The 27,531-nt window shown below is 40.0% G+C and overlaps 1 protein-coding gene across 4 annotated transcripts in view; it reads left to right on the top strand.

Annotated features, from left to right (window-relative positions):
* FGF14 (fibroblast growth factor 14) overlaps positions 1-27,531 on the top strand; it is a 678,189-nt gene that overhangs the window by 453,375 nt on the left and 197,283 nt on the right. Inside the window, exon 1 of one of the 4 annotated variants that reach the window (XM_050766683.1) lies at positions 26,231-26,617. The exons of the other annotated variants lie outside the window; for them this stretch is intronic. Coding sequence (XP_050622640.1) covers positions 26,425-26,617 — 193 coding nt within the window. The 5' untranslated portion in view covers positions 26,231-26,424. Of the gene's footprint in view, positions 1-26,230; positions 26,618-27,531 lie in introns of those variants that run through there. 4 annotated transcript variants of the gene reach the window in all.

Raw genomic sequence — 27,531 nt, 5'->3', positions numbered from 1 at the left:
ACTACCTGGTTTTCATGAGCTCTGCTGATTGATTTCCATAATGCCAACCCTGAGGGCTGGAGCCTATGTTTCTGGTCTCATTAGGGAAGGAAGAGTTGTTTTATACAGTTATTTTCTGGATAGAGATTAAACAATTAACACCTTACCTGATTATACAAGTGTAGCAAAGGCTTTTAGCTCTAGTCTATCCTGAGAGAGTCATAGAAACACAGACACCAGTGTAGCAGTTCTTGGCCATTTTCTAGTTTAGCTACTTCCTTTACAGACAGGAGATAACTAAGATCAGAGTAAAATGATAATCTGCCCAGAATTGCAGAACTAGTTCCTAGGAAGCGAGAACTGATCCGGACCACTGATTTTTAGCTCAGTTTGTTTCTTTCACTAATTGTCAATGTTTTCTCAGAGAGATATAAATTGCATAAAATACACTCGAGAATGATGGTGATTGGATATTCTGCAGCTAATAGATCTGTTCCATAAATTAAAAAGACAAATAAGTACTAAGTTTTTAAGTGTGCAAAGTTATTTCTTAATATTTTCATGTTCAAGAATAACACTAGTATTTTTTTCTAGATTTCATTTTGTTGTTTTTCCAGAATAGTTGCCTATGTTACAGACTTCTGCTCTATCTAAGGGAATAAGGAGAAGGCATTTCCTGAGACATTAAACAGGCTTTTCCTTAGTTACTCTATGGTGATAACTAGAGTAACAGTGTCCACTGCTGGCAAATCAGATAATTGCACCGCACTTTACACAGTTGCTGTATGTGAGGAATAACATTTTACTTTCACCAGGATGTATTTTCAGGTAAGGGTTTGAAGGCATGCAATATGAAAAGATGCCATTATTGTTTAAAAGAAAAATGTTAGTTTTATATTAGCCCAATAGTCAATTAATGACTGATAAGCAATCAATTTGCCTCTCTAAACCTAAGAATACAACGTAGTAACAATTCCTATTTTAAGATAGTTGAGGTTTAAAATATTAAGAAGGTAAAACATATAGTTTTACAAAACAAGGTTTGTACTTAATGCTACCTAATAAGAAAAATCAATGATTACCATGATGCAAGTAAATTTTGTCGTCATTTAAAACAATTATCAAAAATTTACCTGGATTTATTTATTCTTTTCAGGACACTCATTATAGGTGTGGAAGAGGAAAGTAGAAGACTATGGGAATGGGAAATCTTCCCTAATTTATTTGAAACACTTAAGGACATTTCAATTTGTTAAACTTTTGAAGCACATTTTGTAATCTAAGAATTTAATTTATTTAACTAGACAGTTGAACAAAAGCCTAACTAGAAATGGCCTCTTTTGCAAGATTTCTGTGTGCTTTAGAAAAGCTTCCTGGGTTCAATGCCAAAAACAGGCAGCAGAGGGCCCAGGAAATGTAACTCAGGAGACTTGCTGCAACTCAGGACAGTTTATTACTCCCCCTTTAAAATTTATCCTTGAAATTTGTGCTTGTAAATGGTGAAATATGTATTTTTTTCTTTGCTATAGGAAGAAAAAGTCACTAGAATACACGGATAAAATGATTTTATCACGTTATTATAACTTGTGGAAATCTACAAATAGCAATTCTAGTTATAGAAATAATAGCTTGGCCAGTTAAGAGCTAGTGTGGAATCTTGCTGTTTACTTGCTTTGAGATTGGGTAATTACAGCTGTAGCTGGGAGCATACACTACACATGAAGATGGTGCATATCGATGACAATTGTTAAATTTTGTGAAAAGGTGGTGACTTCATCTATGCTCAGTGTGTCCTTGCTTTGTGATGAATCCCATTTCTTGAGATTTGGAGTTGTAGGGTCTGAATATTAGGACTGAGTAGGCTGAAAACATAAATCTCTCCACAACGTTGCTCTTTTCAGCTCATGTGTTTATTCTTCTATGACCCTTCAGGTTTTCACTTGACCTGCAGGATCAAGCCTTGTTTTTTTATTCTAAGTCTTAGAGGTGGCTCCAGAAGACTCTATCTGTTCTTAACATACTTTGCTTTCATTTTCTGTCTTCTAGATCTTTCCATATGCAAATTTCATTTTGCATATGAAAAATTTGCGTATGAATGAAAAATATTTTTTAAAAAGCTCTTTCAACAAATGTTTATTGAATTTTACTCTGCCGGGAGCAGGGAATAGAGCAATGAACAAAACCTAAGGGGCCCCTGATCTCGTGGAATTTACACTGTAGAAGAGGAAGACTAATCATCAAATGTATAAAGACAAAAATCAAAACGAGATATCATGCTGACAAAAGATTTAAGCAGACAAAGAAAATAGGTGAGGTCTAAAGAGTGCAGGTGGTTACTGTGGATTGTCAGTTACTTTAGATTGGATGGGCAGGGAATGCCTTTCTGAGGAGGTGATATGGAGTAGAAACCTGTATGAAAGGACAGGGTCAGCCCTATCAAGTAGTTCAAGTAGAAAAAAGCAATTTGTACAAAAGCCTCAAGGCGAGCACAAGCTTTTCATGTTTGAAGAATGGAAAGTAGGCCACCCTCTCTGCCTGTACTGTTTCCCATTCACCTTGGAAAGAACAGGTGTGAACAGGGGATATTTTTTACATTCTTCTCCCACTGGATAATTATGGCTCCATTGAATGCTTGAGCCTCCCTTCCTCTCCCTTGACCGCCACCTCTTGTATACCTCCAGAGGAAGAGGTGACCTCTTTTGGGAGACCTCCTGATCACCCTTTTAAGACCCTGTTCTGCACTTTTTCCTGGATTCGACTTGTATTTGACAGCCTGCCTATTTCAGTGTGTGATCCCTGAGTTTCTCAGTAGCCAACCCAAGACACGGATACAACTAGGGATTCACTGCTTAGAAGGACTTGAAGCCAGATCATTCAAGACAAGTCCTCTTTTGTAGGTCAAGAGAGGTGACCTGGCCAAGGCCGTTTTGCAAGTTTAAGGAGAAAAGAGAAGCGGAGGATTCTGCATCCCACCTAGAGCTCTCTGAATTACCTTGTTCTGTCTGTTGTAATATATCCCTCTGCAAAATGTTGTTTTCTCCAACTACTTTTTTTTCCTCCTTCTCTTGGATATCATGGTTCTTTCACTTTTTGACACCTTCATTCATACTATTTCTTTCTAAAGCATGCCATTTCTTTGTCTTATTTTTATTTAATATGAGCTACTGGTGGTTTTGTCTTTAATTTTTTTTCCAGTAAACTAGATTAAATACAAAGATTGTACGTATTGAATCCTCATGGTGAGACTAGTTCAGATGGATAATGCAAGTATACAAAACAGATTGGTGTGTACCGTCTATGAATTAGAAACAAGGAGGAGGATAGAAGACTGCATATTGGTGAGATTTTTACAGAATTTTGTTACTCAAGATGTAAATCTAATAACCGTGGTCAGTGGTGCATTTTAGGGTCTTGCATTAACCCAACACCCTGGGGCTTCCTGGCCTAAGTGTAACATCTTCACTCAACCTTACTCAAGGTAGGAGTTAGGCTTACTGTCGGAGATAATGGACAGAAAGGATGTGCTGTAACTCTTGGAACCATGGGAAGTCAGACAAAAATAAAGTAAGAAATGGACTGAGATTGTTTAGTAAGCTGTTTATGGCTTGCGAAGTTATTTCTAATCATTAAAATGAGTTTGTATAATGGTGCTGTTAATAACTTTAAATGCATTTTTAGGAGAGCTGAAGAAATTCTGCCACTAATACTCAGACAAAGGAAAACAAGAACATCTATAAAACACAGAATTGTATTGAACAATTGTTTCTCTGGAACGAGAAAGTATGACATAGGAAAAGTTAGAGATCAATATAAAACCTGAAAGTTTTCAGGTTTTTCCATCCTCAAACATTGAATGTTTGACTAGGGCCATCCTAAGTTATTCTGATGTTTCCAATCTGCTCACTCCATGCCAGGGCTCCTCAACCTTGACACTATTGGCATTTTGAGCTGGTTAATACTTGGTTGTGGAAAGGGTTGTGCTGTGTGATGTACAATGTTTAGCACATCCCTGGCCATCAGTGCTCATCCCCATTCCATTGTGATAACTGAAAAATGTCTTCAGACATTATCAAATGTTCCTTGGAGTGCAAAAATGCCCTCAGTGAATAACTACTCTCCTTACTGACGGTATCTAATTTTCTAAAAAGGATAATTCTTAATTATCATTTATGTCCTAATTCCAGCAAAGAATTTTAAGAAGTTTATGGGGAAAAAGCAAAGTTTGGTACATTTAAATACTGAAGGTTAAATGAAATGTAGTGATGAGGGAGAGACACACACCCGTTATCTGGGCTGAGGACAACAATTATATTTAAAGAAGGTGCTTAGCTTTGAGATCCAAGAGGATACATTTAGAAGGAAAAATAAGTTGTATAATCCTCATCAATTTATAAAGGGGAAAAATAAATACTAATTTTCTATGAACAAAATTTTCTCTATGGCATGGATTTTATTGGGACAAACGTAGCAGAGTAGTATTTTGGCAGCCCTTTTTATTAGAAACTAAATCAATGTTCTTTCCATAGTCATGTCTAATATTAAGTTGAGATAAAAGCTGAGCGAAGAATTATAAACATTAATTTCATGAAGATATTCTCTACCAGATGTTCATCATAATTAATGTTAACCGTGCTTGAAAAAGAGAAATCATTCTTGGTAAATATACATGACAGACAGGCATTTCTATACCAATGGATGTTTTTTGTTGTGTATGAAGCAAAGGGTCAAATGCTATCTTTGCCTGCAAGGGGATGGTGCTTTTTATTCATAAGTGGATTTAGTCTCCAAGATGAGAGTGAAATCAGAAGTGAAAGCTTGATGGGTTGACCATCCCTACCCCCACTGACGTCGACATGGAAGCACGTGGCTGGCAGAACCCGGTGAGGACCTGGCCTCAGTGGTGTCCTGTCTGAAACCCGGTGTAAAGCCATTGCTTGTCTATTCAGTGCATGAAAGCAGGCATTCTTGGTTTCAGATTTTTTTCTTTTAATAGGAGGGTGAGTTCATTTTCAAATAATGTGTTAGTTTTCTAAGACTGTCATAAGAAAATACCACACACTGGGTGGCTTACATAACAGAAATGGGCTGGGTGCAGTGGCTCATGCCTATAATCTCAGCACTTTTGGAGGCTGAGGCAGGCAGATCACGAGGTTAATAGATCGAGACCAGCCTGGCCAATATGATGAAACCCTGTCTCTACTGAAAATACAACAGCTGGGCATGGTGGTGAGCATCTGTAGTCTCAGCTCCTTGGAAGGCAGAGACAGGAGGATCAAATCGCTTGAACCCAGGAGGCAGAGGTTGCAGGGAGCCGAAGTCATACCACTGCACTTTCAGCCTGGAGACAGAGCAAGACTCCATCTCAAAAAAACAAACAAACAAACACAAAACAGTAATGAATTTTCTCATAGTTCTGGAGGCTAGCAGTCCACAATGAAGGTGTCAGTAGGGTTGGTTTCTTTTGAGGCCTCTCTTCTGGGCTTGCCCATGGCCACCTTCTCGCTGCATCTTCACATGTTTTATTTCTGTGTGTGCACAATCCTGGGATCTCTGTGTGTCCAGATTCCCTTTAATGTGAACACCGGTCAGATTACAATGGGACCCACCCGACAGCTTCATTTTTACTTGATCACCCTGTCTTCAAATGCAGGCACATTCTGAGGTACTATGCTTAGGTCATCAACATATGAAGCTGGGAGGAACATACTTCAGCCTGTAACAAATAGCTTCCATGTTAGTATCATAGATTCCTGGGAATTATTCTGATACATTCATTATTCTCAATTAGTTCCACTAATCCATAAAAAGACATAGATATAAAGAGAGTTATTTTATCTACAGTGGCAGTGGGTTTCAAGTCTGAAATGTCCTTCAGGGCTGAGGCAGGCTTGGAGATGCTGTGACAAGTTAAAGTGCCATCCTTTTTAGCAAGGGGAGTTTGCATTTTTCACAGAGATTTTGAGTTGTATAAAATAATCTTCATTCCGCTGGTGTTTCAAACACCCCCATCCCTACCTTTTTGATCTGACATTTTTAAACAGATTTGCTCCTATATACTCATTAATTTTTCTGTCTAGGAAGAGAACATTCATTTGCAAATACCTTATGGATGGTAAATTAAGGCTTTGTAGCAATTGACTGAATATTCCATTCTGAGCGTATTCTCTCATTTATTCAGTCCTTCATTTATTCTTTCAGCACATATTATTGACAATATACACCATGGGCTCAGTATTGTGGGGAATATAGTGAACAATACCATTCATTGCTTGCTCTGGAAACAGGAAAAAATAAGAGAACTTCAGGAAGAAGGCAGCTAGCTCCCAGAGGATAGATTTCTGGTGCTGACTTGGCATGGTCGTCCTACATTCTAAATCTTTTGAAGCAGGCACTAATTAAAATCTGTTATCCCATGATCCCCACAAACTGTTGAAATGTCCCTGAAATGCCAGTGTTTTCCTATCCACAGTCACCTGCCTCTCATAGTTACAAGGTTGGAAGGCTGATACTGGCAACTGGTATTCCTGACTTGAGTTTTGAAATCAGTGGTGATTGTTACTTAGCGATGTTTAGGGATATGAGAATGGCCTCAGGTATGGACTTTAGGGTACCTGAAGGCAAGTGGCAGGATGTGTGCATCCCTCAAAACTCAGCTCTTCTCAGTAAACCACTAATAAATCAACTGTGAAGCTCTTTTCGTGTCTTGACCATGTAAGTGCCCACAACCCTCGTGGGTCAGGCATTAAGAAGGAGCCCTGAGCTGGTCTCAGCAGACTGCAAACAGCATGACTGTGCCTCATCTGGACAATGGAAGGGAGAAATTCTCCTTTATAAAATTGTCTCAAGGATTAAATAAGATAAGGTATGTTAAAACTTGTTGCTGTGCCTGGCACTCGATACATATTAGTTTATACTTGATGTTTAAGACCATGGAAAGATCCTTTCTATGACTACCTTCAAAATTTCCCCTTCATTGACCTGCCATAGAACCACCAAAATATTATCCTTTTGGGATTTCATACTATGTTTAAAAATCTCTAATCAAGGATTAAAGCCTCTCACCTAAGCAGGAAAATATGATGCGTTTAATGCATCCTCAAATTAATCAGTCACAGTAGCAAGATGATAACTTAGAAGCTCTGTGGAGAAAAGAGACAATTTGCTGGATGGATAGAACATCTGTGTGTGTTTTGTTTTGGAGGGGATATGTTTCTTGGGATTTGGTTGGTGTATTAGTCCGTTCTCATGCTGCTACGAAAAAATACCTGAGACTGGGTAATTTATAAAGGAAAGAGGTTTAATTGATTCATTGTTCTGCATAGCTGGGGAGGCCTCAGAAAGCTTACAATCATAGCGGAAGGCACCTCTTCGCAGGGCAGCAGGAAAGAGAATGAGTGCAAGCAGGAGAAATGCCAGACACTTATTAAACCATCAGATCTCATGTGAACTCACTTACTATCACGAGAACAGCGTGGGGGAAACTGCCCTCATGATCCAATCACTCGCCACCTGTTTTTCCCACAACACATGGGGATTATGGGAACTGCAATTCAAGGTGAGATTTGAGTGGGAACACAGCCAAATCATAGCAGTTGGGGTCAGCTTGAGAATCAGGACCAAGAAGCACCTAGCTGCTCTGTCAGCAGAATGTGAAAAGTCAAAATTGCCTGGTTAGTGAGGACTCAAAAGTGGATTCTAGGGGCCCCAAGTAGCTGCTGCATGTAGCCCTAAAGGGGCAGAAAGGAGGATACTGCTCTCATATCAGCTTGCTTACATTGGCTTAAGCCTCATTTTAGGAAATGATGAGCTTTCTTTTATTATTTCAACTTTAGTAAGAAATATTTTATTAAAATGTATTCTTGTAAATAATTGCCCTTCTTTTCTTTCTTTGAGTTCAACGTACTGTATAGCTCTACAGTCTCCTTTTATATCTCAGAGAGCCTAAAACAAGTTATGCAAGATGTATAAGTTATAGAAGCCAATACAATATGTACAATATCGTGTCTATAGATAACAACACTGTATTATACACATGAAAATCTGTTAAGAGGGCATATCTCATATTAAGTGTTCTCACTGAAAAATATTTTTAAAATATAGAATTGAGTTTCCTTTGTAACAGTGGGAACCATGGAAATACCCAGCAGACAGTCTGCAGCAGGAGAACATTCCATTCTCCTAATCTCCACCAACCATTAGGGGGTCTTCCTGTATAGAAAATGGCAGGGTAGAATGAGGGGCATTTGGGCTTCCAGAGAATCTGCGTGCCCTAAAATTGGGAGTGGGATTGATGCTTCATTTGAGTTAATGGTTTTTTTATGTTTTTTTCATGCTCATTTGGCTTAATGTTCTTATTTGTTTATTTTGAATAGCACTTTATTGAGGTCTAACATATACAAAGTAGATAGGTAAACACATCAATGAATTTTGACAAATGTGTAATCCCTGTAACCATTGCCCATATCAAGGCAAATAATATTTCCAGCACCCCAAAAAGTTGCCTCTTGATGCTTTCCAGTCAATCTCCCACCTCAGAGACAAAAATTCTTCTGATATCTATAGATACCACATTCCATTTTTAAAAATAGAATCATGATTGTGATCTTTTGTGTCTGGCTTTGTAACTACTCAACATAATGATGTTGAAGTTTATTCTTGTTACTGGTATACCAGTGATTTGGGCTTTCTTTACTGATAGGTAGTACTAAAATGTATGAATATACCACTTTGTTTTACATTCTCTTACAGATGACATTTGGTTTCTGTTGTGCTTTGAAGAATCAGCTGCCTTCACCTGCCACTGCAGCTTGCAGACTGCTTTCTGATTTAGCAACAACCACACTTATTTACCAAATCATTTAAATATTTCTTATCTTCCCATTATTTCCTTGCTAGGAAGAAAAGTCATCACTTAAAAATATTAACCAAATTGAATATAAGAGTTGATAATTTTATGCTCTGCCAACAAGGACAATCCAAAATAAATTGTGAAATTAAAATGTGTTTCCTGCTCTGAATTATACATATATATGTATGTGTGTGTGTGTATACATATGTACAACACATACACATGTATAAAGTATGATTTGTCAAATATATATACATATGAGCAGTAATATTTAGAATAATATTTGGTTATCTAAATATAAGAAAGATTAGAATAATATGTAAAATTTAAGACACAGATTAGTTAGATAAATATACCAATATATTATATATATTTTTGTTTGTTTGTTTGTTTTTTGAGACAGAGTCTCACTCTGTTGCCCAGGCTGGATTGCACTGGTGTGATCTTGGCTCACTGCAACCTCCGCCTCCCAGATTTAAGTGATTCTCCCGCTTCAGCCTCCTGAGTAGCTGGAACTACAGGAGTTCACCCCCACCCCCGGATAATTTTTGTATTTTTAGTAGAAACAGAGTTTCACCATGTTGGCCAGGCTTGTCTTGAATTCCTGACCTAAAGTGATCCGCCCGCCTTAGCCTTCCAAAGTGCTGGAATTACAGACACGAACCACCATGCCCAGCCTACCAATACATTATTAATAACTGCAATTCAATAGAATTCAACAGAAATTCACAAAGATAATTTGAAAATCTTGTACTGGATAACTTCTTATTTATTACTCTCTTAGTATTTGTTCTGTGAATGATGGAAGAACCTGTAACCTCCCATTATTCATAGAACAAATGGGAGTTAGAGTTAGACACAGTATGTCTGCAAACACAAGCAAAGAGGTCAGGAAAAGGGGCATCGATAACTTTGGTTAGTTTTAATGCATTTGTTTGGACTTGTTTTGAAGGATAAAAATAATTAAACCAAGTTTTTAAAACATTAAGAACCGAATATATAAAATACCACCCACTTTACTGATAATAATTCAGTCATTTTCATATTTTGATCAAGTAAGAAAGATGAAGATAGAGTGAAAAGTTATGACAAAAATAGACTATTTTGAAAAGAAACACACCTAGGAAGAAATGGGACTTCAGGGCATCACTGTAGCTCATGAGCTGTTTCGATTTTCCCCTCAGCTCCTATCTCCCATCTCACCAAATTTGATCTCAAAATTCATTGGATTGGATTTTTGTCTTTCTCTAAACTTGTCCACCATGTTTAACACTAAAGCCAAATAGATCTTGGCCTGGGATTTCAGAATCTGTTTCTGGTCCTCACAGTTTTTTCTAAGTGCTTTTTTTTTTTTTTTTTTTTTTTTTTTTTTTAAAACTGTAATTTTAAAAGGGAGAGGGATTTATCAAAAGTATATAGGGGCAACCGACTGACAAATAACTTCACTTTAGGAAACTTGCCTATCTCCTAATTCGACTCAGCCAGTAGTTACTTGTGGCTCAAGAAACGTACTACCCTACGTAAATCTGTAATTTTATTATCAATTTTTATGTTTTGTAATTTCTTTTTTTTTTTTTTTTTTTTTGAGATGGAGTCTCACTTTTGTCACCCAGGCTGGAGTGCAATGGCGTGATCTTGGCTCACTGCAACCTCCACCTCCCAGATTCAGGCGATTCTCCTGCCTCAGCCTCCTGAGTAGCTGGGATTACAGGCACCAGCCACCATGCCCAGCTAATTTTTTTTGTAGTTTTAGGAGAGATGGGGGTTTCACCATGTTGGCCAAGCTGGTCTCAAACTTCTGACCTCAGGTGATCCGCCCGCCTCGGCCTCCCAAAGTGCTGGGATCACAGGCATGAGCCACTGCACCTGGCCTGGAATTTATTTTTAAAAAGCAATGAAAAGAGCACCATACACATTTTCCCATGGGCTCAAAATAAAGGGCAGACTGTGTTCCACTAAAGAACTCTGTTTTCTACAAACTAAAAGGAAAATTGCAGAGCAAGGCTACAGGTCAGCATATGAAAGAAATACATTTCCACAAAATATTTGAAAAGATATTGCCTTAATTTTAATGGAATGCCTGATCATTTATATAATATCTTAGTATTTGTCATTGATCTTGGAGAGCTTTTAGGGAAAGTTCTTATAACCAATGCATTATTGGTTATAAGACCCACCCATCCCCAGAGAATCTTTTAAATGTGTCCTATTTGATTCCAGTGGGCAGCTCTTTGGAGCTCTGCTGGACTCAAATAATAAACTAACTTCTAATAGGAAATGTGGTGAAGAAGACTTAGGAGTGACATGGAGCAAGTTTAAAATGGTTCAATAGCATCCTTCAGGTGCTTTGTGAGGTACAGATCCACTGAAATACTTATTCCATTTTCTCCATGGTGTGCATTTCTGATGTGAGGCTTTCACATGGGCATCAGTATCCTGTCCGGCTCACCCAGAGAAAACCAACCTTTCAAAGTTACTCAACAGCTGTTCATTGAATCGCTTCTGTGGGGCAAGCACAATGCTAGCCTCTGAGGGTAGACTGGATATGCAGTGAACAAAACAAAGTCCCTGACTCAGGGAAGCTGAAAATCTCTCATGCCTTTCAAACATAGTGGAGGAGGAAAGAGGGGAGCAGCCAGTCCTAAAGGTTTTCAGAGAATTGAGATAATTGCAGCCTCATTTTGAAGTCTCTTGGTGTTGTGACTAAAGAGAACATCAAAATGTATATTCAAGAAGTGCCAAAGAAAGCGAATGCAAACTACTAACTAAATTGCTGGTGAAAAACCAAGAGACAGAAAAACGAGTGAAGACGTGGAACTGAGACAGTGTGAGGGAGAATGGAAGGGGCTGGGAAGCCAGGACCAGGAAGAACGAAAAAGATGGGAAGGGCTCCTTTGCATTACAGAAACAAGCAGAAAAAATCTACAGGGTTTGTGTGATCTCAGCAATAGCTCTCCTGGATGGGTCAATGTCAGTGAGGTCTCCTGAAACTAAAGGGATAGAAGTAAATAGGGTAGGTTTTGTAAGACCATCATATGGGCAATAAGAGAAAGATGACTGGACATTTAAGAAAACCAGGCTTTGGGGCCAGTTCTGAGAAGGGCATGCTAAAACTCAAGCCATCTGAAAAAAGGAGAGGGGTAAATTTGTTGGACTCTAAATCGTTGGACTGTTTCAGTGGAAAACAGACATCCTCTTTACAGGGTTGTTAGAACACTGTAGGATCAGGTGATTACAAGGCCCCTTCCTACTGAACTTTTGAGCAGAAGAATAAATGTGGATTTAATAAACTAGCCTCTGGAACTCTATGTGAAAACAGTTATTTTCATTTTCCTTGGCATACCTAGAGGGATTAGCAGTATTAGTTTAACTCTGTGTGTGAGTGTGTGTGTGAGTGAGCATGTTTGGAATCTACAATGATATGCAAGGATTGTTACAGCGTAAAATAATTTTCTTCTGTGAAGAAAATGAAGTTGAACTGTTCATACCAAGTAGCCAAGGAAAGTTGATGGAAAAAACTTTGCAACTGACTGAGTTCCTCTAGGCTAAAAAGAAAAACACTGAATGATGGTGTAACCACATAAGGAATGTTAAGAAAATGGAGTATTTCAGTGGCTGCGATTCATTTCTGTGTTTATCAATACAGCATTAACACTAGGATATGGGGACATGAGTGTGCTATAAATACAATGAAGTATGTTTACCCAGAAGCCAAAATATGAACATAAAGAGAGCAGTGTTTTATTGCAGGAAATTAATTTGGCTCTTTTTGACATAAGACCTTATACATACTCTCAATATATCTCTAAAAAGCTATACTGAAGATTGCAACCTTGATTTTTCAAGGAAAAATATTTTGGTTTTTTTTGTTGTTGTTGTTGGGTTTCTCGTTTGGTTTGTTTTTTCAAATGTCTTATTGGAACAGAACTATTTCATGTCTTTGAAAACAGAAAGAGAAGGGAAAAAATTTGATGTTTAAGAACTAGAAATGCAAGGCTTTTGATGTCATATAAATAGAATAAGCTCTCACGTTAAAAGGAGTAATGGGATGAGTTAAAATTTAGAAGTAAAGCCCTCTAATCAGCTAGTGGATAGCCACAGCTTGCTCCGCAGCTGAAGACATTTTCCTTTATGTATGTGTTGGCCCTTTTTTCTCTTTTCTATATGAACACCTATATTAAAAACAAAGTCAACCTTCTATGATTATGCAAGTTGCACATGCTCCTTGTGAAAAATCAGGGGAAAAGTGCAAAGAATAAAAAACATAAAGGACTACAACCTACCACCTACTGAAAAGCACTGTTTATACTTCAGTCTATTTTATGTGAATGTGTGCATGTGTATATATATATGCACATATGTGTATATATTTAATGATGTATAAACACATATAAACAAAGATGCCACATCGTGTGTACATTTTTAAGTCCAGTGACCATGTCTCACACATTAGTAGAAAAGCATGGGAAGAGGTCAGCATAAAAACAGTGAGATGACGTGACAATGCCCAGTTAATTGAGTGGGTCATATTGCAAACCTATATGGAAAATAGCTCTTCAAGAATTATTAGTTAATGTTTATTAGCTTAGCTGGTTCTACAGCTGATACGAATGTCCCCAGTGACATATGAAATTCCTAATTTGGTCACTGACAGGCTTTTTGTATCCTTTCCCCCGACACAGATTAGGCTGCTTCCGCTTACCTTCACAGATTAAGCTGTGCCCGTAATTCAGGGTTCCTCTATTTTGACATTTTCTGACTGCGATCCCCATACCCACCTTGAGGAGCTGGTGACTATCTCCCATCTTTTTAATCTCAGCTCCAGGTGTTATGTTTCCACGAGACCTTTCCTAACCCATACCAGGTGGAGCTGACTCTTTCCACTGTTCTTGCATGTGCTTCGCACACAGCATCTGAGACACTTAGGCACAAGTGCCTATGCTGCCGTCTTCTCCACTGTGTCTGAGCCAGTAGTGGGGAGATGCCTGAATGCTGGGTCAAGTCCAGTGGTGCAGAGTTAGCGCTCAATAGATGCATTAATGTAATGAATTATTTGATGATAAACAAATAAAGGTTGATCATATAAATCAAGAGGTAAATCTTTCTGAAAATTACATTTTTATGAATATATTGACCAAGGGAGGCCTATTTTGCAAACATCGGAGGTAGTAATTCATATCTAACTCAGAGTATTTAAGAATAGTATGTATATCTGCATAGAAAAAATAACGGACTGTGCTTAACAAGAAAAGAGGATAGTCATGTTCCAGAAATGTTCTGGAGAGAGTAGAATGGCCACTCTTCTGCACTGTAGCCAAGGTCTTCTGAGAAGTACAGAGCTGTGATGGAGAGGTCCTGGCACACCACATCAGGAGAGGAGAATTCAGGCTGGGAGCTGCTGCCAGTTAGTCGTGAGCTCAGCAAATTACCTAACCTCCATGAGCCTCAGTGTGTTGATCAGTAAAATTGCATTATTAGTTTAAATCATCTCTAAGGCTACTTCTTGTTCTAACCTTCAGCCTGGCAACAGAGCGGGACTCTGTCTCAAAAAAAAAAAAAAAAAAAAAAAAAAAAAAGGGAAAATAAGATAACAAAGTAAAATTTCAATTAAAAGCCATAAATGAATAAAATTGAGAAATATAATATGAAAATATGATTCTGATGCACAGTGACTTTCCCTGTTGATTGAAGTTAGCAAAAACTACACACATACACACCCCACAACAAGTTTAGAATGTTTTAAGTATACCATTACAAATTTCAAATTGTATTAGTTTTCAGTGATTTGAATAAAAGATGGTCCTTGATTATTATGTTAATATGTACTAAAATGTGTCTTTATTTTCATACTCATTATTATCAGTGAAGCAGAGAGCCTGCATTTGGTTGACTTTCTTCCTTTTCCTTTGCATATGCCATTCTCTTTTATTAAAATGTTAGGAAGATCTCCTGGGCAGCAGACCCTCCTCTTTCTTCCACTTGCCGAGTACCCAGCTCATGGTCATCGAGAACTCCACAAGCCTCTGCCCACAAGGCCTCTTTTAGTGCTTCAAGAATAAAATTACCTTCTTCTAGAGAGGGACTATTTTTCTTTTTAGATCTTTTGAAAAGTTCTAGTGTCACCAGAGATGAAAGAGGGAAATGGGACTGAGGGCATGTGTCTTACCATTGGGTGGAGGATTAAAGACATCAGGAGCAGTCCAGAACCTGGAACTATTCCTTTCTGAGTCTCATCCTCCCTTGGACAAACACTGACTGAGTGCCTGTGGTGGGTCAGGCACTGCTCCAGGCTCTGGGGAGGTGGAGCCCCTGTGATCAGGAGCTGTGTGTTGGGAAGGCCAGGAGTGTGTAGGAGTCAAAGAAATGATCCCCAGAGAAGCAGGGAAGCTGAGAGTGTGTGCACATCATTGACTCACTGAGGGTAGAATGACCCTTCAAAGAGGCCAGAAAGGGGCATTTCCCAGTCCTGGAAATGAAACCTATGACAAAGAGCTGGGAACTAGAGTATTTGAGTATCAGCTTTGACTCTTGCAGCAGGGCAACGAGGACTCAGATCTAAACTTTGTACAGTACAAACACGTTAAATTGCTGTCTCCTATCTGTACTCAAATACCCATGACATAAACGAATCTGAAACTTTTCTTGCTAGAACTAAATCTCTTGAGAGGATCACGAAGCCCATTTCATGGAGAAATGAACACAAGCCTGTGAGCATGGCCAGCACAGGCCTCTCCTGAGCACAGCTGACTGTATCGATTAGGTGTCTTGGGGAAAAAATTCTGTTTGGACAGTTTATCCCTCCCTGTTGGGGAGAGATTCATTTGCTGATATGTCTTGGTGCTTTCAAATATTTTATGTATTTATACAATACATATAAAACAAAACCTGTCAAGTGCAATGACTGCTATTCCTGACGCACAGCCAAAGACTTCTTTTAACGATTGGGTACCCTCATCCCTGAAAGCCGTTTTCAAATCTCTGTAGAACCTTAGAGAAGGGCAAAGAGAGAAACAACACAAAAAGGCCAAAAGGGGTGAAGGAATGAGCAAAAAAAAAAAAAAAAAAAAAAAAAAAAAAAAAAGACTGAGGTGAGCAGGGCTTGTCTTAGGGCCCTAAAATTTGTTTATTTAAAAATCTCCATGATGTTCTCTCTGAAATAATTCTTTTTCCTGTGGTTCCTCTTCCTCTGTCCACATAAAGCTCTGGGAAATATTTCTGATTTCTTTGAAAATCTCTTGCATAAATGGTACCTTTCCGTTTGCAGTCAGTGTCAACCTATAGAGTTAAGGCAAATTCTTACCTAAGGAGCTAATCTAAATTTCTAAAAGGAAAGAGCAATTATCTACTTCCCCTACAGCTATATAAAAATGAAAATGGAATGGGGAAAAAAGACTTGCAGAATCTATTTCCTTCATTTGGCAATAGCCTTAGGCCCCAAATCTCATTTTGCAAAGCATCACATGTCTAGCTTTAGTTTTATTTAGCTGGATTCTATGGTCTTAAATCTCATGAAAGGCATGTTATAATCTCAAGAAATTAAATTCTTCATGGATTTGTGTGGGGCTTAGAAAAATGCATTCTCACGATCCATGGCGGAGCATAATGGTCCTATTTCCACAATCACTGAGAATTGCTGTACATTTTTTTCTGAGAGATGCAATAATTAAAGTCATAAGAAATTCAGGTAAGCAGGTGGTACTAGAGCAGTCCAGCAAATGACAACACGTAACACTGAGCAGGGAGTAAAGCAGCCGAGGAAGCAGGAGCAGGCAATCATTAGAGATTCAATCAAGTAAACAGCTGGTGTTTAAAAAATTATATTGGTAGGAAACAGGACTCTCATTTAAAAACTGGCATTTGAAAGCAGCTATTCTGTCCATCAGAGTGGCGTTGGGTGGGTGACTGTCAAATGCTAGGTAGGGTTCTGTTTCTGTGTGTTTTGGTTACAGGGTAGGTGTGGTAGACGGAATTGCCTCCCCCAAAATGCCCATATCTTTATCCCTGCAACCTGTGAGTATGTGAATACGTCAATTTACATGATTTTGCAGATGTGATTAAGTTAAGGATCCTGGGATGGGGAGATTCTCCTGGATTATCTGGGTGGGCCCAGTGAAATCACTAGGATCTTGAAGAGGGAGTCATGAGGATCAGAATCAGTAGTAGGAAATGTGACAATGAAAGCAAGATGCAAGACATGGTCTGTGAGCCAGGAAGGCAGGTGGCCTCTGGAAGATTAAACAAACAAACAAAAAAGCAGAGAAATGGATTCTTCTCTGAAAGCCTCCAGAAGGCTAGGCAGACATCATGACTTAAATCCAGTGAAATTGATTTGGGACTGTCTACAGAACTGTAAGAGAATAAATGTGTGTTTTTAAAAGCAATTAAGTTTATGATAATTTGTTACAGAAGCAATATGAAACTTATACTGTAGGTTACTGAGAAAGACTCAGGGAAATAATTTAAGGATCTATATTGTTAGTAGTTACATACAAAGTAGAAACTAGGCTCAGGAATAAGGCATTAATTTAAAATTATAACATTTCCTACATGTGTGCACTTTGGAAATTACTTTCCCTTGCATCTTTTAGAAGTAGATTACAAGATCAGAGGCAAATTAATAGCAACTTTGCCAGAACTGGAAGGCTTCTGGTATTTAACTTGACTTTCTGAAACCCTGCACACTAAGGTATCAGTTGTTCCCAGAGATTAGAGCATGCAGAACCTTCAGGAGGAAGTGCCCTCTTAGTTGCAGATAGTTTTTGGAAGAATGTAGAATATAGTAGTCGCTGGTACACTTTCAGATCATATAATTAAAGTATATGATCTTTGATGCACTGGCTTTTACTGCATTTGTGTCTTCTTAGTCACCAAATTGGGCCAAAAATATGATAGCAAATTTGTATGTAAAATAATGTTTTAAAAAACTGGAAAAATATTCCAAATCGTTTGAATGTTGGGATTAGAGGCAATTTTTATTTGTCATTTATTTTTATATTCTAGTTGTACTTTTATAGTCAGAAAATGTAGAATTGGATGTTGTGTTCTCATTCTTTCTTTGTCCTCCTCTGTAGTTGTGGGTTCTTATTCTTGCTTTGCTCATGGGGCTTTTTAACAATTGAGTAAAAATTGTGAACCCTGGTGTTATCAACATGCACATGCACACATTCTTTTCAGCATAAATTTCAGGGGAATCACAGATAATCCTACACCCATTCTTGGAGCTTCTGCAAGTCCTTGGCTCCCATGTAAGAGTTCTTACTCTACGCTGGTCTCTGTGTCGGATACATATATTTCAAATAGTTGTCTGCTGGGTGGCAGATAGTGTGATAGAAAAGGCCTGTGCTTAAGATCTGGTTCTTCCACTTCCTAGCTGTGTAACTTTGGCAGTCATTTAACATGTCTGGGGCTTGATTACCTCTTCTATAAAAGAGAGATCATGATGTCCACTTCACTAGAACTAAAAGCTTTTCACAAACTATTATACACATATTATTTGGATGTTTTATAAACGGGGAGACATATTCTTGTTCCTATTTAAATAATTATGACTGAAATATTCTCTAATTTATTATTAATTTCCACTAACGATTATCCAGAAAATTTCGAATGTGAATGTAAAAGTTCTGTACTGTGAAGGTAGTAATGAAAACAGGTTACTAAGAGGCATGAACTGGGAGTATGAAAATGGCTTTTTTAAAAAAAAAAATCACTATTTTAATTACTTTTAACAGAGTCAGAAATTTAGTTGTGTATTTTGGCACACATGCATACAAGCGTGTGTGTGTAGATGTACAAGTTTACATATGTTTAACTCATGTATGCTAAATGCAAAGAACATAATCTCAATCCAGCTCACTTATTTCCTATGAAAGTGGTCATTCTAAAAATTATTAAAAAGAAACTCATTACAGTGCTAAATATGAAAAAGATTACATCACATGTGCACAGGGACTCTCTTTGCATTGAGATTATAAATGAACTTTCCTTTCTTAAACTTTCTTGGAAATTGAGTAATTTTTTTTTCTATTGAGGTATTCAATAGTGTTAAAAATTCACTGACCTATTATTAAAATGCTTGGTATTTTAATCTTCCACTACTGATTTAGAGTAGGAAAAGATATGCCAATATTCACAACTCAGAAATGACTTCTATGCGCATTTTGGATTCACTTTAGTATTGAAGGCTGGAAGCTACTGAGAATATTTTTTTCCAATGTATTAGCCGGATTAAAAGAAAATCACTAAATTTGTAAAGCTAAACCATCTGCTAGTATCAATCTGGTATTTCTTCTATAGGAAAGAATGTTCACAAGTTTTTAGTATCAATAGTTTCTACTTTTCCTTTATTGAATCAAAACATTAAGCAACAATAAAATTCCTTCCAGTTTTTTAATAGTAGAACTGTGTTGCCTACCAGAAATAAATATATCCAGCAAAATTAATCAACACAACTGCTATAACATTAATGCAATCACTTGGTTTTTGAAAATCTAATTTGGAATTATTTAATATTCAGTTAGATTATCCCTTGATTTTAAAGTAAAGGTCAATAATACTATCACAGAAAAAATAAAATGTGATCTTGAACTTAAACTGTAATGAGCAGATAAGCAGTCAGTCTTAATTAACTAGTTGAAAATTTGCCCCAAGTTAATACTAATATGACTTTTTAAATATTCTTCCAAATGAGTAAAAAATGAAAAGGGACATCAATATTGATTACTTTTCCAAAAGCATCTCAAACATTTTCAAATAGAACCCATTTATCGAGGAAAGAGATGAAAACAAATGCCGATATGTATCATATTTAATTCCACTGAAGCTCACCCCAATAATTTTATAATAATTGTGGGTTTATATCATAATAATTTTATAATAATTGTCGAAAAATAATGTTGGACTTTAATATTTTAGCTTTAATTTGGGAGATGTTGAAAAATGTCAAAGGTGATTCACAAAGGAAACCATGTGACAAAGCGGAGTGAGTCACTTAATGTATGAAAACGATCAAGTACACATCATATTTTAGTGATTATTAGATGCCAATACTTTTTATGTATAAACACGTTTAAAATTCATATGCATATTATAATCTATAAAATAATATAGCTTAATAAAGTGTGTTTATTTCTTTCATCAAAGTACCTAAAATAATCTTAAAATTAACAGCTTCTTAAATTTGACAAATTTAGGAAAAGCAAAATAGTGGCTGTGACAATGGCAGAAATGAAGGAAAAGCAGTAGATTGTTAATTTGGAAAAATAACATGATAGAATTTAATATAGATATCAATGTACAAAATATGTTTTTTGGATTTTTTGTTCATTTGGAAGACAAATAAAAAAATCCAGGCACGTTTTTGTTAGTAAGCCGCATCGAAACTTATCTACTTGGAAGGCAAACAATGTATGCAACAAAGTCATCCAGAACATAATGGAGCTCAGAATGCAATAGGAAAAACTTTAGTAATAAATTCAATTTCAATAAGGCTGCTTCTTGTTTATATACTCTCTTCACTTCGAGTTTATATACTTTTATATTTATAGATAACTTTAACAAATACATTTATCTGGTGTCAAATTCTATAATGGATTACATGATTAGATGTAGCAAGTTTGAAAAGGGGCATATTGTCAATTTATCAATCGACAACCTGAAAACAAGGAGGCAAGATAGAAAACTCTGTGTGTGTGTGCGCGCGCGCGTCCGTGTGTGTGTGTGTTAGGAAGTGTAAAGAAGTGGTGAATCACAAATATCAGAAGTCCTTTTTGATTCATGGAATCAGTCTTACATCCTTCAGTAAGCCCCAAGGGTGTCACTGTTGAAATTCAGAACTCGAACTGCTTGTCATGTTTGGTTGAGCCCAAGTCATCAAGCAAAGGCTAAAGTATTTTCTGTATATCCTATTTATGAAGTTGAGATTGTGTGTAATCCAGATAGAATTTTAGGTGTCTTGGTGCTTAAAGAGATCAAGGATCTCTTTAGATATCATGGGGTACTTCATCCTTGACAGACTGGGTTAAGCAAGATTTTCTGTTCCTCTTATTTGGTATTAACTGTCTATTTGTTCAGATATCCAATGTCTTAGTCCTTTCAATACACAAATCTTTTTTGAGCACCTACTTGCCTGGCACCATTTTAAGCACTGGATATGTGGCAGTAAACAAATGAGACGAAGTCTGTACCTTTATGGGCTTATATTTTAAACAGGGAAGACAGCCCAAATAAATAAGGAAAGTATATAGAAATTTTAAAAGTTGGATGTGCTACATAGAACCATAAAGCAGGATAGCAAGAAGGAAATGTCTGTGTTTATAAGTTGTAATTTTAAATAGATGTGTGAGCAAAGATGTGAGGAAAGAATCAAAGGAGATGAGAGTCAGATGAAACAGCAAGTATAAAAGTCCTGTCGTAGGAGCATGCCAGGTGGTTTGGTGGACAACAAGTGGTAAGTGAAGGGAGATAAATAGAGAGGATGCCAGAGTACAACTGAAGGCAGAAGTGGGGCACAAATCACATGGGGCATGGCAGGCCACTACAGTGAGGACTTTGGTTTTGACATATAGGATTTTTAAGTTACTACTGTAGTATAATTGCCCAAAAGAAGATGGTGGTAGGTAGTAGTGGAAATGGTGAGAGTGATCATATCTTGGATATATTTTGCAGATAGACAGAATAGATCTTACACAAATATATATGGGGTATTCAAGAAAGAACTGACATTAATATGATACTAAAGTTTTCAGCTTGAGGAACAAGAATGAACTTGCCATTTCAGAAGTGGGGAAGATTGGAAGAACAGGTTTAAGAAGGAAGAACATAGTTTGGTCATGGCCATATTAAGCATGAGACACTTACCTATCAGACATATTTTTAGAAATATCAATATAGCTCTGTCTTTATTCAACAATTGCTGGTGTTAGTAGAGAAATTATGAAGTTTTTACAAGGTGCCTTAGATTCAGTGTTAATTAGGGGTAGGTGGTAAGAAGTTTCCCAGAGAAGATACCTATGCTGAGACGTAAAGTATAAGCTCCATCAAGAAAGAACCAAAAAGTCTCTTTATTTTTATTTAGAAATCAGTTGGCAAGGCATGGTGGCTCATGCCTTACTCTTTAGCTGCTGATTTTTTTTTTTTTTAATCACCAAGAGGAGTATGAGGATGGGGCAATAGAAATTTTCCAGGTAGAGGGAACAACATACTTAAAGTTGGAGGACCAAAAGGATCATAGCATCTTCAGGAGATCATCAAGCACAGTGTACTAATTACCTTCCAAACCGATGCTTGTATAGTACTTTAGTGTTTTTAGAAGTACTCTCTCATAGGCCCTCATCATAGTCTCTGAAAGGTGGAGAAATGTTTTTATTATCAATAATCAGTTGGTGTGAAAGTAGGCTCACGGGACTCAGTTCACAAATCTAGTCAATAATAACTAAGGTTTGAACTTGGGACTTATTTCATCAAAACTTAAAATAATTTTGTATGTTTCTAATTATTTAAAATTTTGTCATGAATCCACTGTGGAGAGGGTGAGGAAATATAGGAATACATATATTTTGATATTGAAAATACATGGAAACCTCAAAAGAATTTACAAGATAGAAATGGGTAGTCTGGAAGGTGATGATAATACAGTCATAGCTGTCATTTTCAATTATTTAGGGTGCGCCAGATGCGGTACTAGGATCCTTACATTTATTTACTAAATTTAATCTCACAACAGTTGAAAAGGAGGTTCTGTTTTCATCTCAATTTGAGAGATGAGGAAATTAAGGCTGAGAGAGACTAAAGCAACACATTGGAGGTCGTTATACAGCTAGGAAGTTGCAGAGTCAAGAAATGAAGCAAGAACCTCTGAAATGAGAGTTCAGGCTCCTGATAGCTTGGTCAGGAGCTACACCACCTGGGCAGTACTTTATTTTCCTCTTTATTACGTCAAAGGTGAAATTAACAACTCAAGGAGGTTCTGATGAGTGAGAAATTATTTTCTGAACTACAGTAACCTTTACATTTGTGTTCACCGGTCCTGAATCGGTTTTCACCCTAGCTTTGCACACTCTTTTATCACAGCTTAAGACAGCAGATGGCTCTCTTGCGTTTTCTTTCACTTACCTCCATTCGTAAACAACTAAACAGCGTTTTGGGGAGGTAAAATGAAAACGCAGATATTAAGCTAAAAGACCTTGATTATCCCAATGCTGCCCCCCTCTCCAAGCTCCCTTAAAATAGGAAGATATGTAGAAGAGAAATGACCGCTTGAGGCTCCTGAAATTCACAGCCAGAATAGATGCCGGGAGACTCTGGAGTCCGCTGTTTCAGGCGCTGCGCCAGGGGTCGGAACGCTCGAGAAAGAAAGTATCTCTCAGTTATGGAAAAGCTGAAAGGCTTTGTGCTCCAAGGTGTGTTATTAATGTCGGTAGAAGCTGTGAAGAATAATTTCTTTCCCACCTTGAGGGAAAAAAAGTGAGAAACTGCTTTTAGGGGAGGAAAGTGTCAGAGACCCTCACAGCCAGCGCTTTTCTCAATCAATCAGCGAACTTGCTTCCTCTGGGAGAGGTATGGCTGGGGCGGGATCCCTGTCCGCGGTGCTGAATGTCAGGCTGGTCTGAGGCTGCTGAACAACGAAGGGAGGGCTCTGAGAGGGCCAAAAACTGACCTCCTGACCCCCCAGTCCAAGGATTTGGGGGAAAGACTGCAGCATAAGAAAATACCTGCAAAAATATAGGCACAGCTATAAGAACAAGAAGCTTAATGTCACTCTTTTCAAATTAATATAGTTGGCACATACATCAAAAGGCTTAAAGAACCTTTAAAAATAAACTAAGTGTATTGGCTGGGGAAGTCGTACTAGATTTAAGAGGTCACTATACTTAACATTTTACTTTTTTGAAACACTCACTGCAAGAAGCCTTAGATAATAAACCTGGATGCTTTAATCTTACAGACACTTGCAAATTCAAATCTAGAACGTCTGAAATGTACAGATGGCCTTTCTTCAATAATGGAAACCAAGAGTAGTGACTCTTAATGTTCAGTAGGACTCATTTCAGTGAATTAAAACAACAGACACACTCAGTAGCCATTTAATTAGTTATTTTCCTCTCTCTATAGACGTCTTTCCCTTTTTAAGCAGGACTATAGCAACACAATATAAATGTACACTCACAAAAAAAATGGAAGAAAAGAGACATATGAAACAGAAAATAAAGAGGTAAAGGCAGAGCAAAATAATTAGCATGCCCCTTTTTCTCACTTTTGCTATTTTATGAGTGACTAGGGATTGCAGGTTTCTAGCAAAACAACTCTGGCATATTTCTGTTAATAACTGTAGAATTTGTAGAGGTAACTAGCAAAGTATAGAAAATAAACTTCCACAAGTACACTTTTTAATATTATATATGACATACACAATCCTAAAGCCAATAATGCCTGCCTTAGATCTAAATCTACACATTCTCATCAGGTTGCATTTCCTTCCCAAAAGGAGACTTGTTGGTTAATATGGAGTGAAGGTAACGAACAGCAGCCCAGCAGTGTCTGCTTCCGTGGAGAAGCTGTGGATATGTTGCTTAGAGCAGAAGGTGCCCAGCCACCCTGTAATCTGCTGCACTTCCCCCCAGTTGCCTGGTGGCGAGTACTTTACTGCCTATTCCTGAGACAAAGAGAAAGTGTGTTTTGGTTGAGAACTGCTCCCAGGGCTGCCTGCGTAGTGTGCCTGCCCTCTTTCTGGCTCTAAAGCAGTCACTGGAGAAGAAGGTTCTTGCAAGTCTCTTGATTACCAAGTGAGTCTTCTTTCCCCCTTGCTTCACACTGAATTTCCAGAAGTCTAGTTTGAGCATTTCTTTTTCTTTAGCTGCCTGAGCTGATAGGCAAAGCAGTGTAAAGGGACGGGGAGAAAAGTAAGAAGCCTGGAGTCAGAGCTGCACTTGGTTCTGCCACTCGGGTGTATCCTAGAAACCACGGAACTGTATTCATCCAAGCATGAAGTGTTTCTCTCCCAACCCCCCAACCCCCCAACCCCCCCCGCTTTTTGTTTTTTTCGGGTGCCCTCCACTGCCGCCCTTTCTCTTAGACCTTCACATTTTCAGTTATCCAAGAGAGAACCACTGTCGGGACACAGACAGAAAATCAAGGGGAGACGGCGGCTGTTGTATTTGAATTTCAGACACAGTTCAGATGGCTTTGCTCTCTGACAGAGCTTCTCTGCCCAGGGACACCAGAAGACGACAGCTGAAATTGGAGTGTCCTGTCTGGCTGCTTTTCACTGTCCCTGGAATAGTGTGACATCCGCCTCTGCCCCTTATATTTCTGCCCTGACTTCTTCAATATTCTCCTGGGCGTTTATCCTACCCAGCTGCTGTTCTGTAGCAGCTACTGCGGCAGTCATCTCCTCCTCCCAGGGCTGGGGAGCATATTTGGGAGTGGGGTCTTTCTATCTCCCATAATCACAGCTTCTCTCCTTCTCTTCCCTCCTTTTTGCTCCGTGTAGCCTTTCAAAATGACAAACCTATCCTTCCTGCAGCAGAAAGGAGGGTCCTGCAAGTTTGGGTGGACTAGGTGAGGAGTGGAGGCGCCTCCCTCCTCCCTCCACCCTGGGGTTGGGGGTGGCGGGGGGGCGTTGGTGCCTGCGGGATTAGCAGGGAGGGCGGAAACCACCTAGCTCTCCAACCGCTGCTGAGAGTTTCTGTGCACCGGGAAGCACGTTAAGACCGAGAAGCCCCAACCAAGCCGCGGAAGCCTCGGGAACCAGCGAGTTGCATCTAAGAAAAAGCGCCCCGATGTTCCTTCAATTCCACCTGCTTTGGCTCGGCCTCTTAGCACCCCACCCCTGCAATCCATCTTAGCTTGCTTTCTTATTATTTTTTAATCATTATTATCTTTACGTTTTGTTTCTTTCTGAAGAGGTACATCAGGAGGGGGGACCACATAGGTGGAGGGGGTGTAGTGGGGTGGGAACGGAGCGTTTGATTAGAGATCTCAGGGGAGAAGATTGGTCTCTCCAGATGCTGATTTCCAAAGCACTTGACAATCACTGGCAGAAGCCTAGAGCAGGCAGCGCCGGCGGCGGCACCGGCCCGGGGGCAGCTGGAGCCCGGCGCTGAGTCCTGCCCAGCGCGACCCGGACCGACGGACACGCAGAGACCCTGCCGGGACCCGCCCTCCGGCCGGCCCCCGGGGAGCCAGCGGCCGACCGACTCTACCTCCCGCCCGGGAGGCGGGCAGGGCGAGAAGGCAGCGGGAGTGGCGGTGGCGACCCCCGCCAGCGTTCCGGCAACAAGCGGTGACCGGCAGCGCCCGCAGCCGCGGTCCGGTTCTCCACTCGGACGTGGCCAAGCGGCGGCGGCCACGACCTCCGGCTTCCCGGGATCGTCCGGCTGCGCCCCGGGCGCATCTGCGCGCCTGGTCCCGCGCCCCGCGGAGAGGGCGATGGGTCCCAGTCGGGACTGAGCGCCCCTTCCCCTCTCCCTAGTCCCGCCTGGCGCCCCCTCCTGTGCCCCGAGTGCGAGCCACAGTCTGCGCCGCCGCCTTCCCCTCCGGTGCCCCCGGCTCGCAGTCCTCCCGCGCCTTCCCTCCCCGGACCCATTCCCGGGGCCACCATGGCCGCGGCCATCGCCAGCGGCTTGATCCGCCAGAAGCGGCAGGCGCGGGAGCAGCACTGGGACCGGCCGTCTGCCAGCAGGAGGCGGAGCAGCCCCAGCAAGAACCGCGGGCTCTGCAACGGTAACCTGGTGGATATCTTCTCCAAAGTGCGCATCTTCGGTCTCAAGAAGCGCAGGTTGCGGCGCCAAGGTCTGTGAGGGTCACGGTTGGGAAATGCACCCCGGGTCGCCCCCTCCCCGCCTAAATGGAGCTTCTCCAGGGTCCTTCCCTCCCTCGGTTTTCCTGGCCCACCTGGCCTCGGCCTCCCTTCGGAGCACTCCGGGCGCCGTCGCGGGGACCCTGGAGTCCCCTGTCGGGCAACCTGTGGCCGCCGAGAAGTGCAGTAGCCAGAGCTGGCAAGTTGGCTGCTCCTCCCAGGCGGCTCCTGCCCTCCGCGTCCCTGCGGTCTGGGCTCTGGAAACCTGTTCCCCCTGAGTCTCGGCTTCCCGGGAGGACAGGATCTGGCTCTGGAACGTGGGGTACCCCTTCTTGCCACACCCGGGGTCGAGTGGCTGCTCGCAGTCTGATCTGAGCTGGCGGGGGTTTCTATGGGGTGGGCCTGGCCTCACTCGGTCCCTGGGGTCTCCTGGAAACCCCCCGGGTTCCCAGACCTTGGCCAAGTGTGGGGATCCTGGCGGTGCCCACAGCGGGAGCTGCTGTAGAAGGAGTGGAGGATGTGTGAACTATGGCCCAGTCCGCTGAGGTTTAGCAGAAGGCTGCTTAGCGCGCAGCCCCGGGCCCTGCAGCCCTTCAATCAAATCCTGGGATGGGGACAGAGGCTCAGGGAGTCTAAAGAAAGAATCCGAATTGCGGGGAGCAGGGAGGCAGAAGTAAAAATCCCTAATATGTGTCAGTTTTAATTGAAAAACTGGCGAATTGCCTGAGACACAAGCCGTTACTATATAAAGGTGACTAGAATAGTTACCTTACTACAGGTATTTCTTTGAGAAACTAGTTGCGAGGATGACCTTCTTTCGCTGCCTTTGAAATGCCAGGGTCTGAGAAGGCATCCTTCTCAGGAGCCAGGCGCTTTTGTCTCTCTCCCTGCCTGTCTCTACATCCAG

Source organism: Macaca thibetana, chromosome 17 (genome assembly GCF_024542745.1).
Source record: "Macaca thibetana thibetana isolate TM-01 chromosome 17, ASM2454274v1, whole genome shotgun sequence".
Classification (NCBI taxonomy): Eukaryota; Metazoa; Chordata; class Mammalia; order Primates; family Cercopithecidae; genus Macaca; species Macaca thibetana.
The sequence above is the reverse complement of the archived record's forward strand: the minus strand, read 5'-3'. Positions and strand labels throughout refer to the sequence as shown.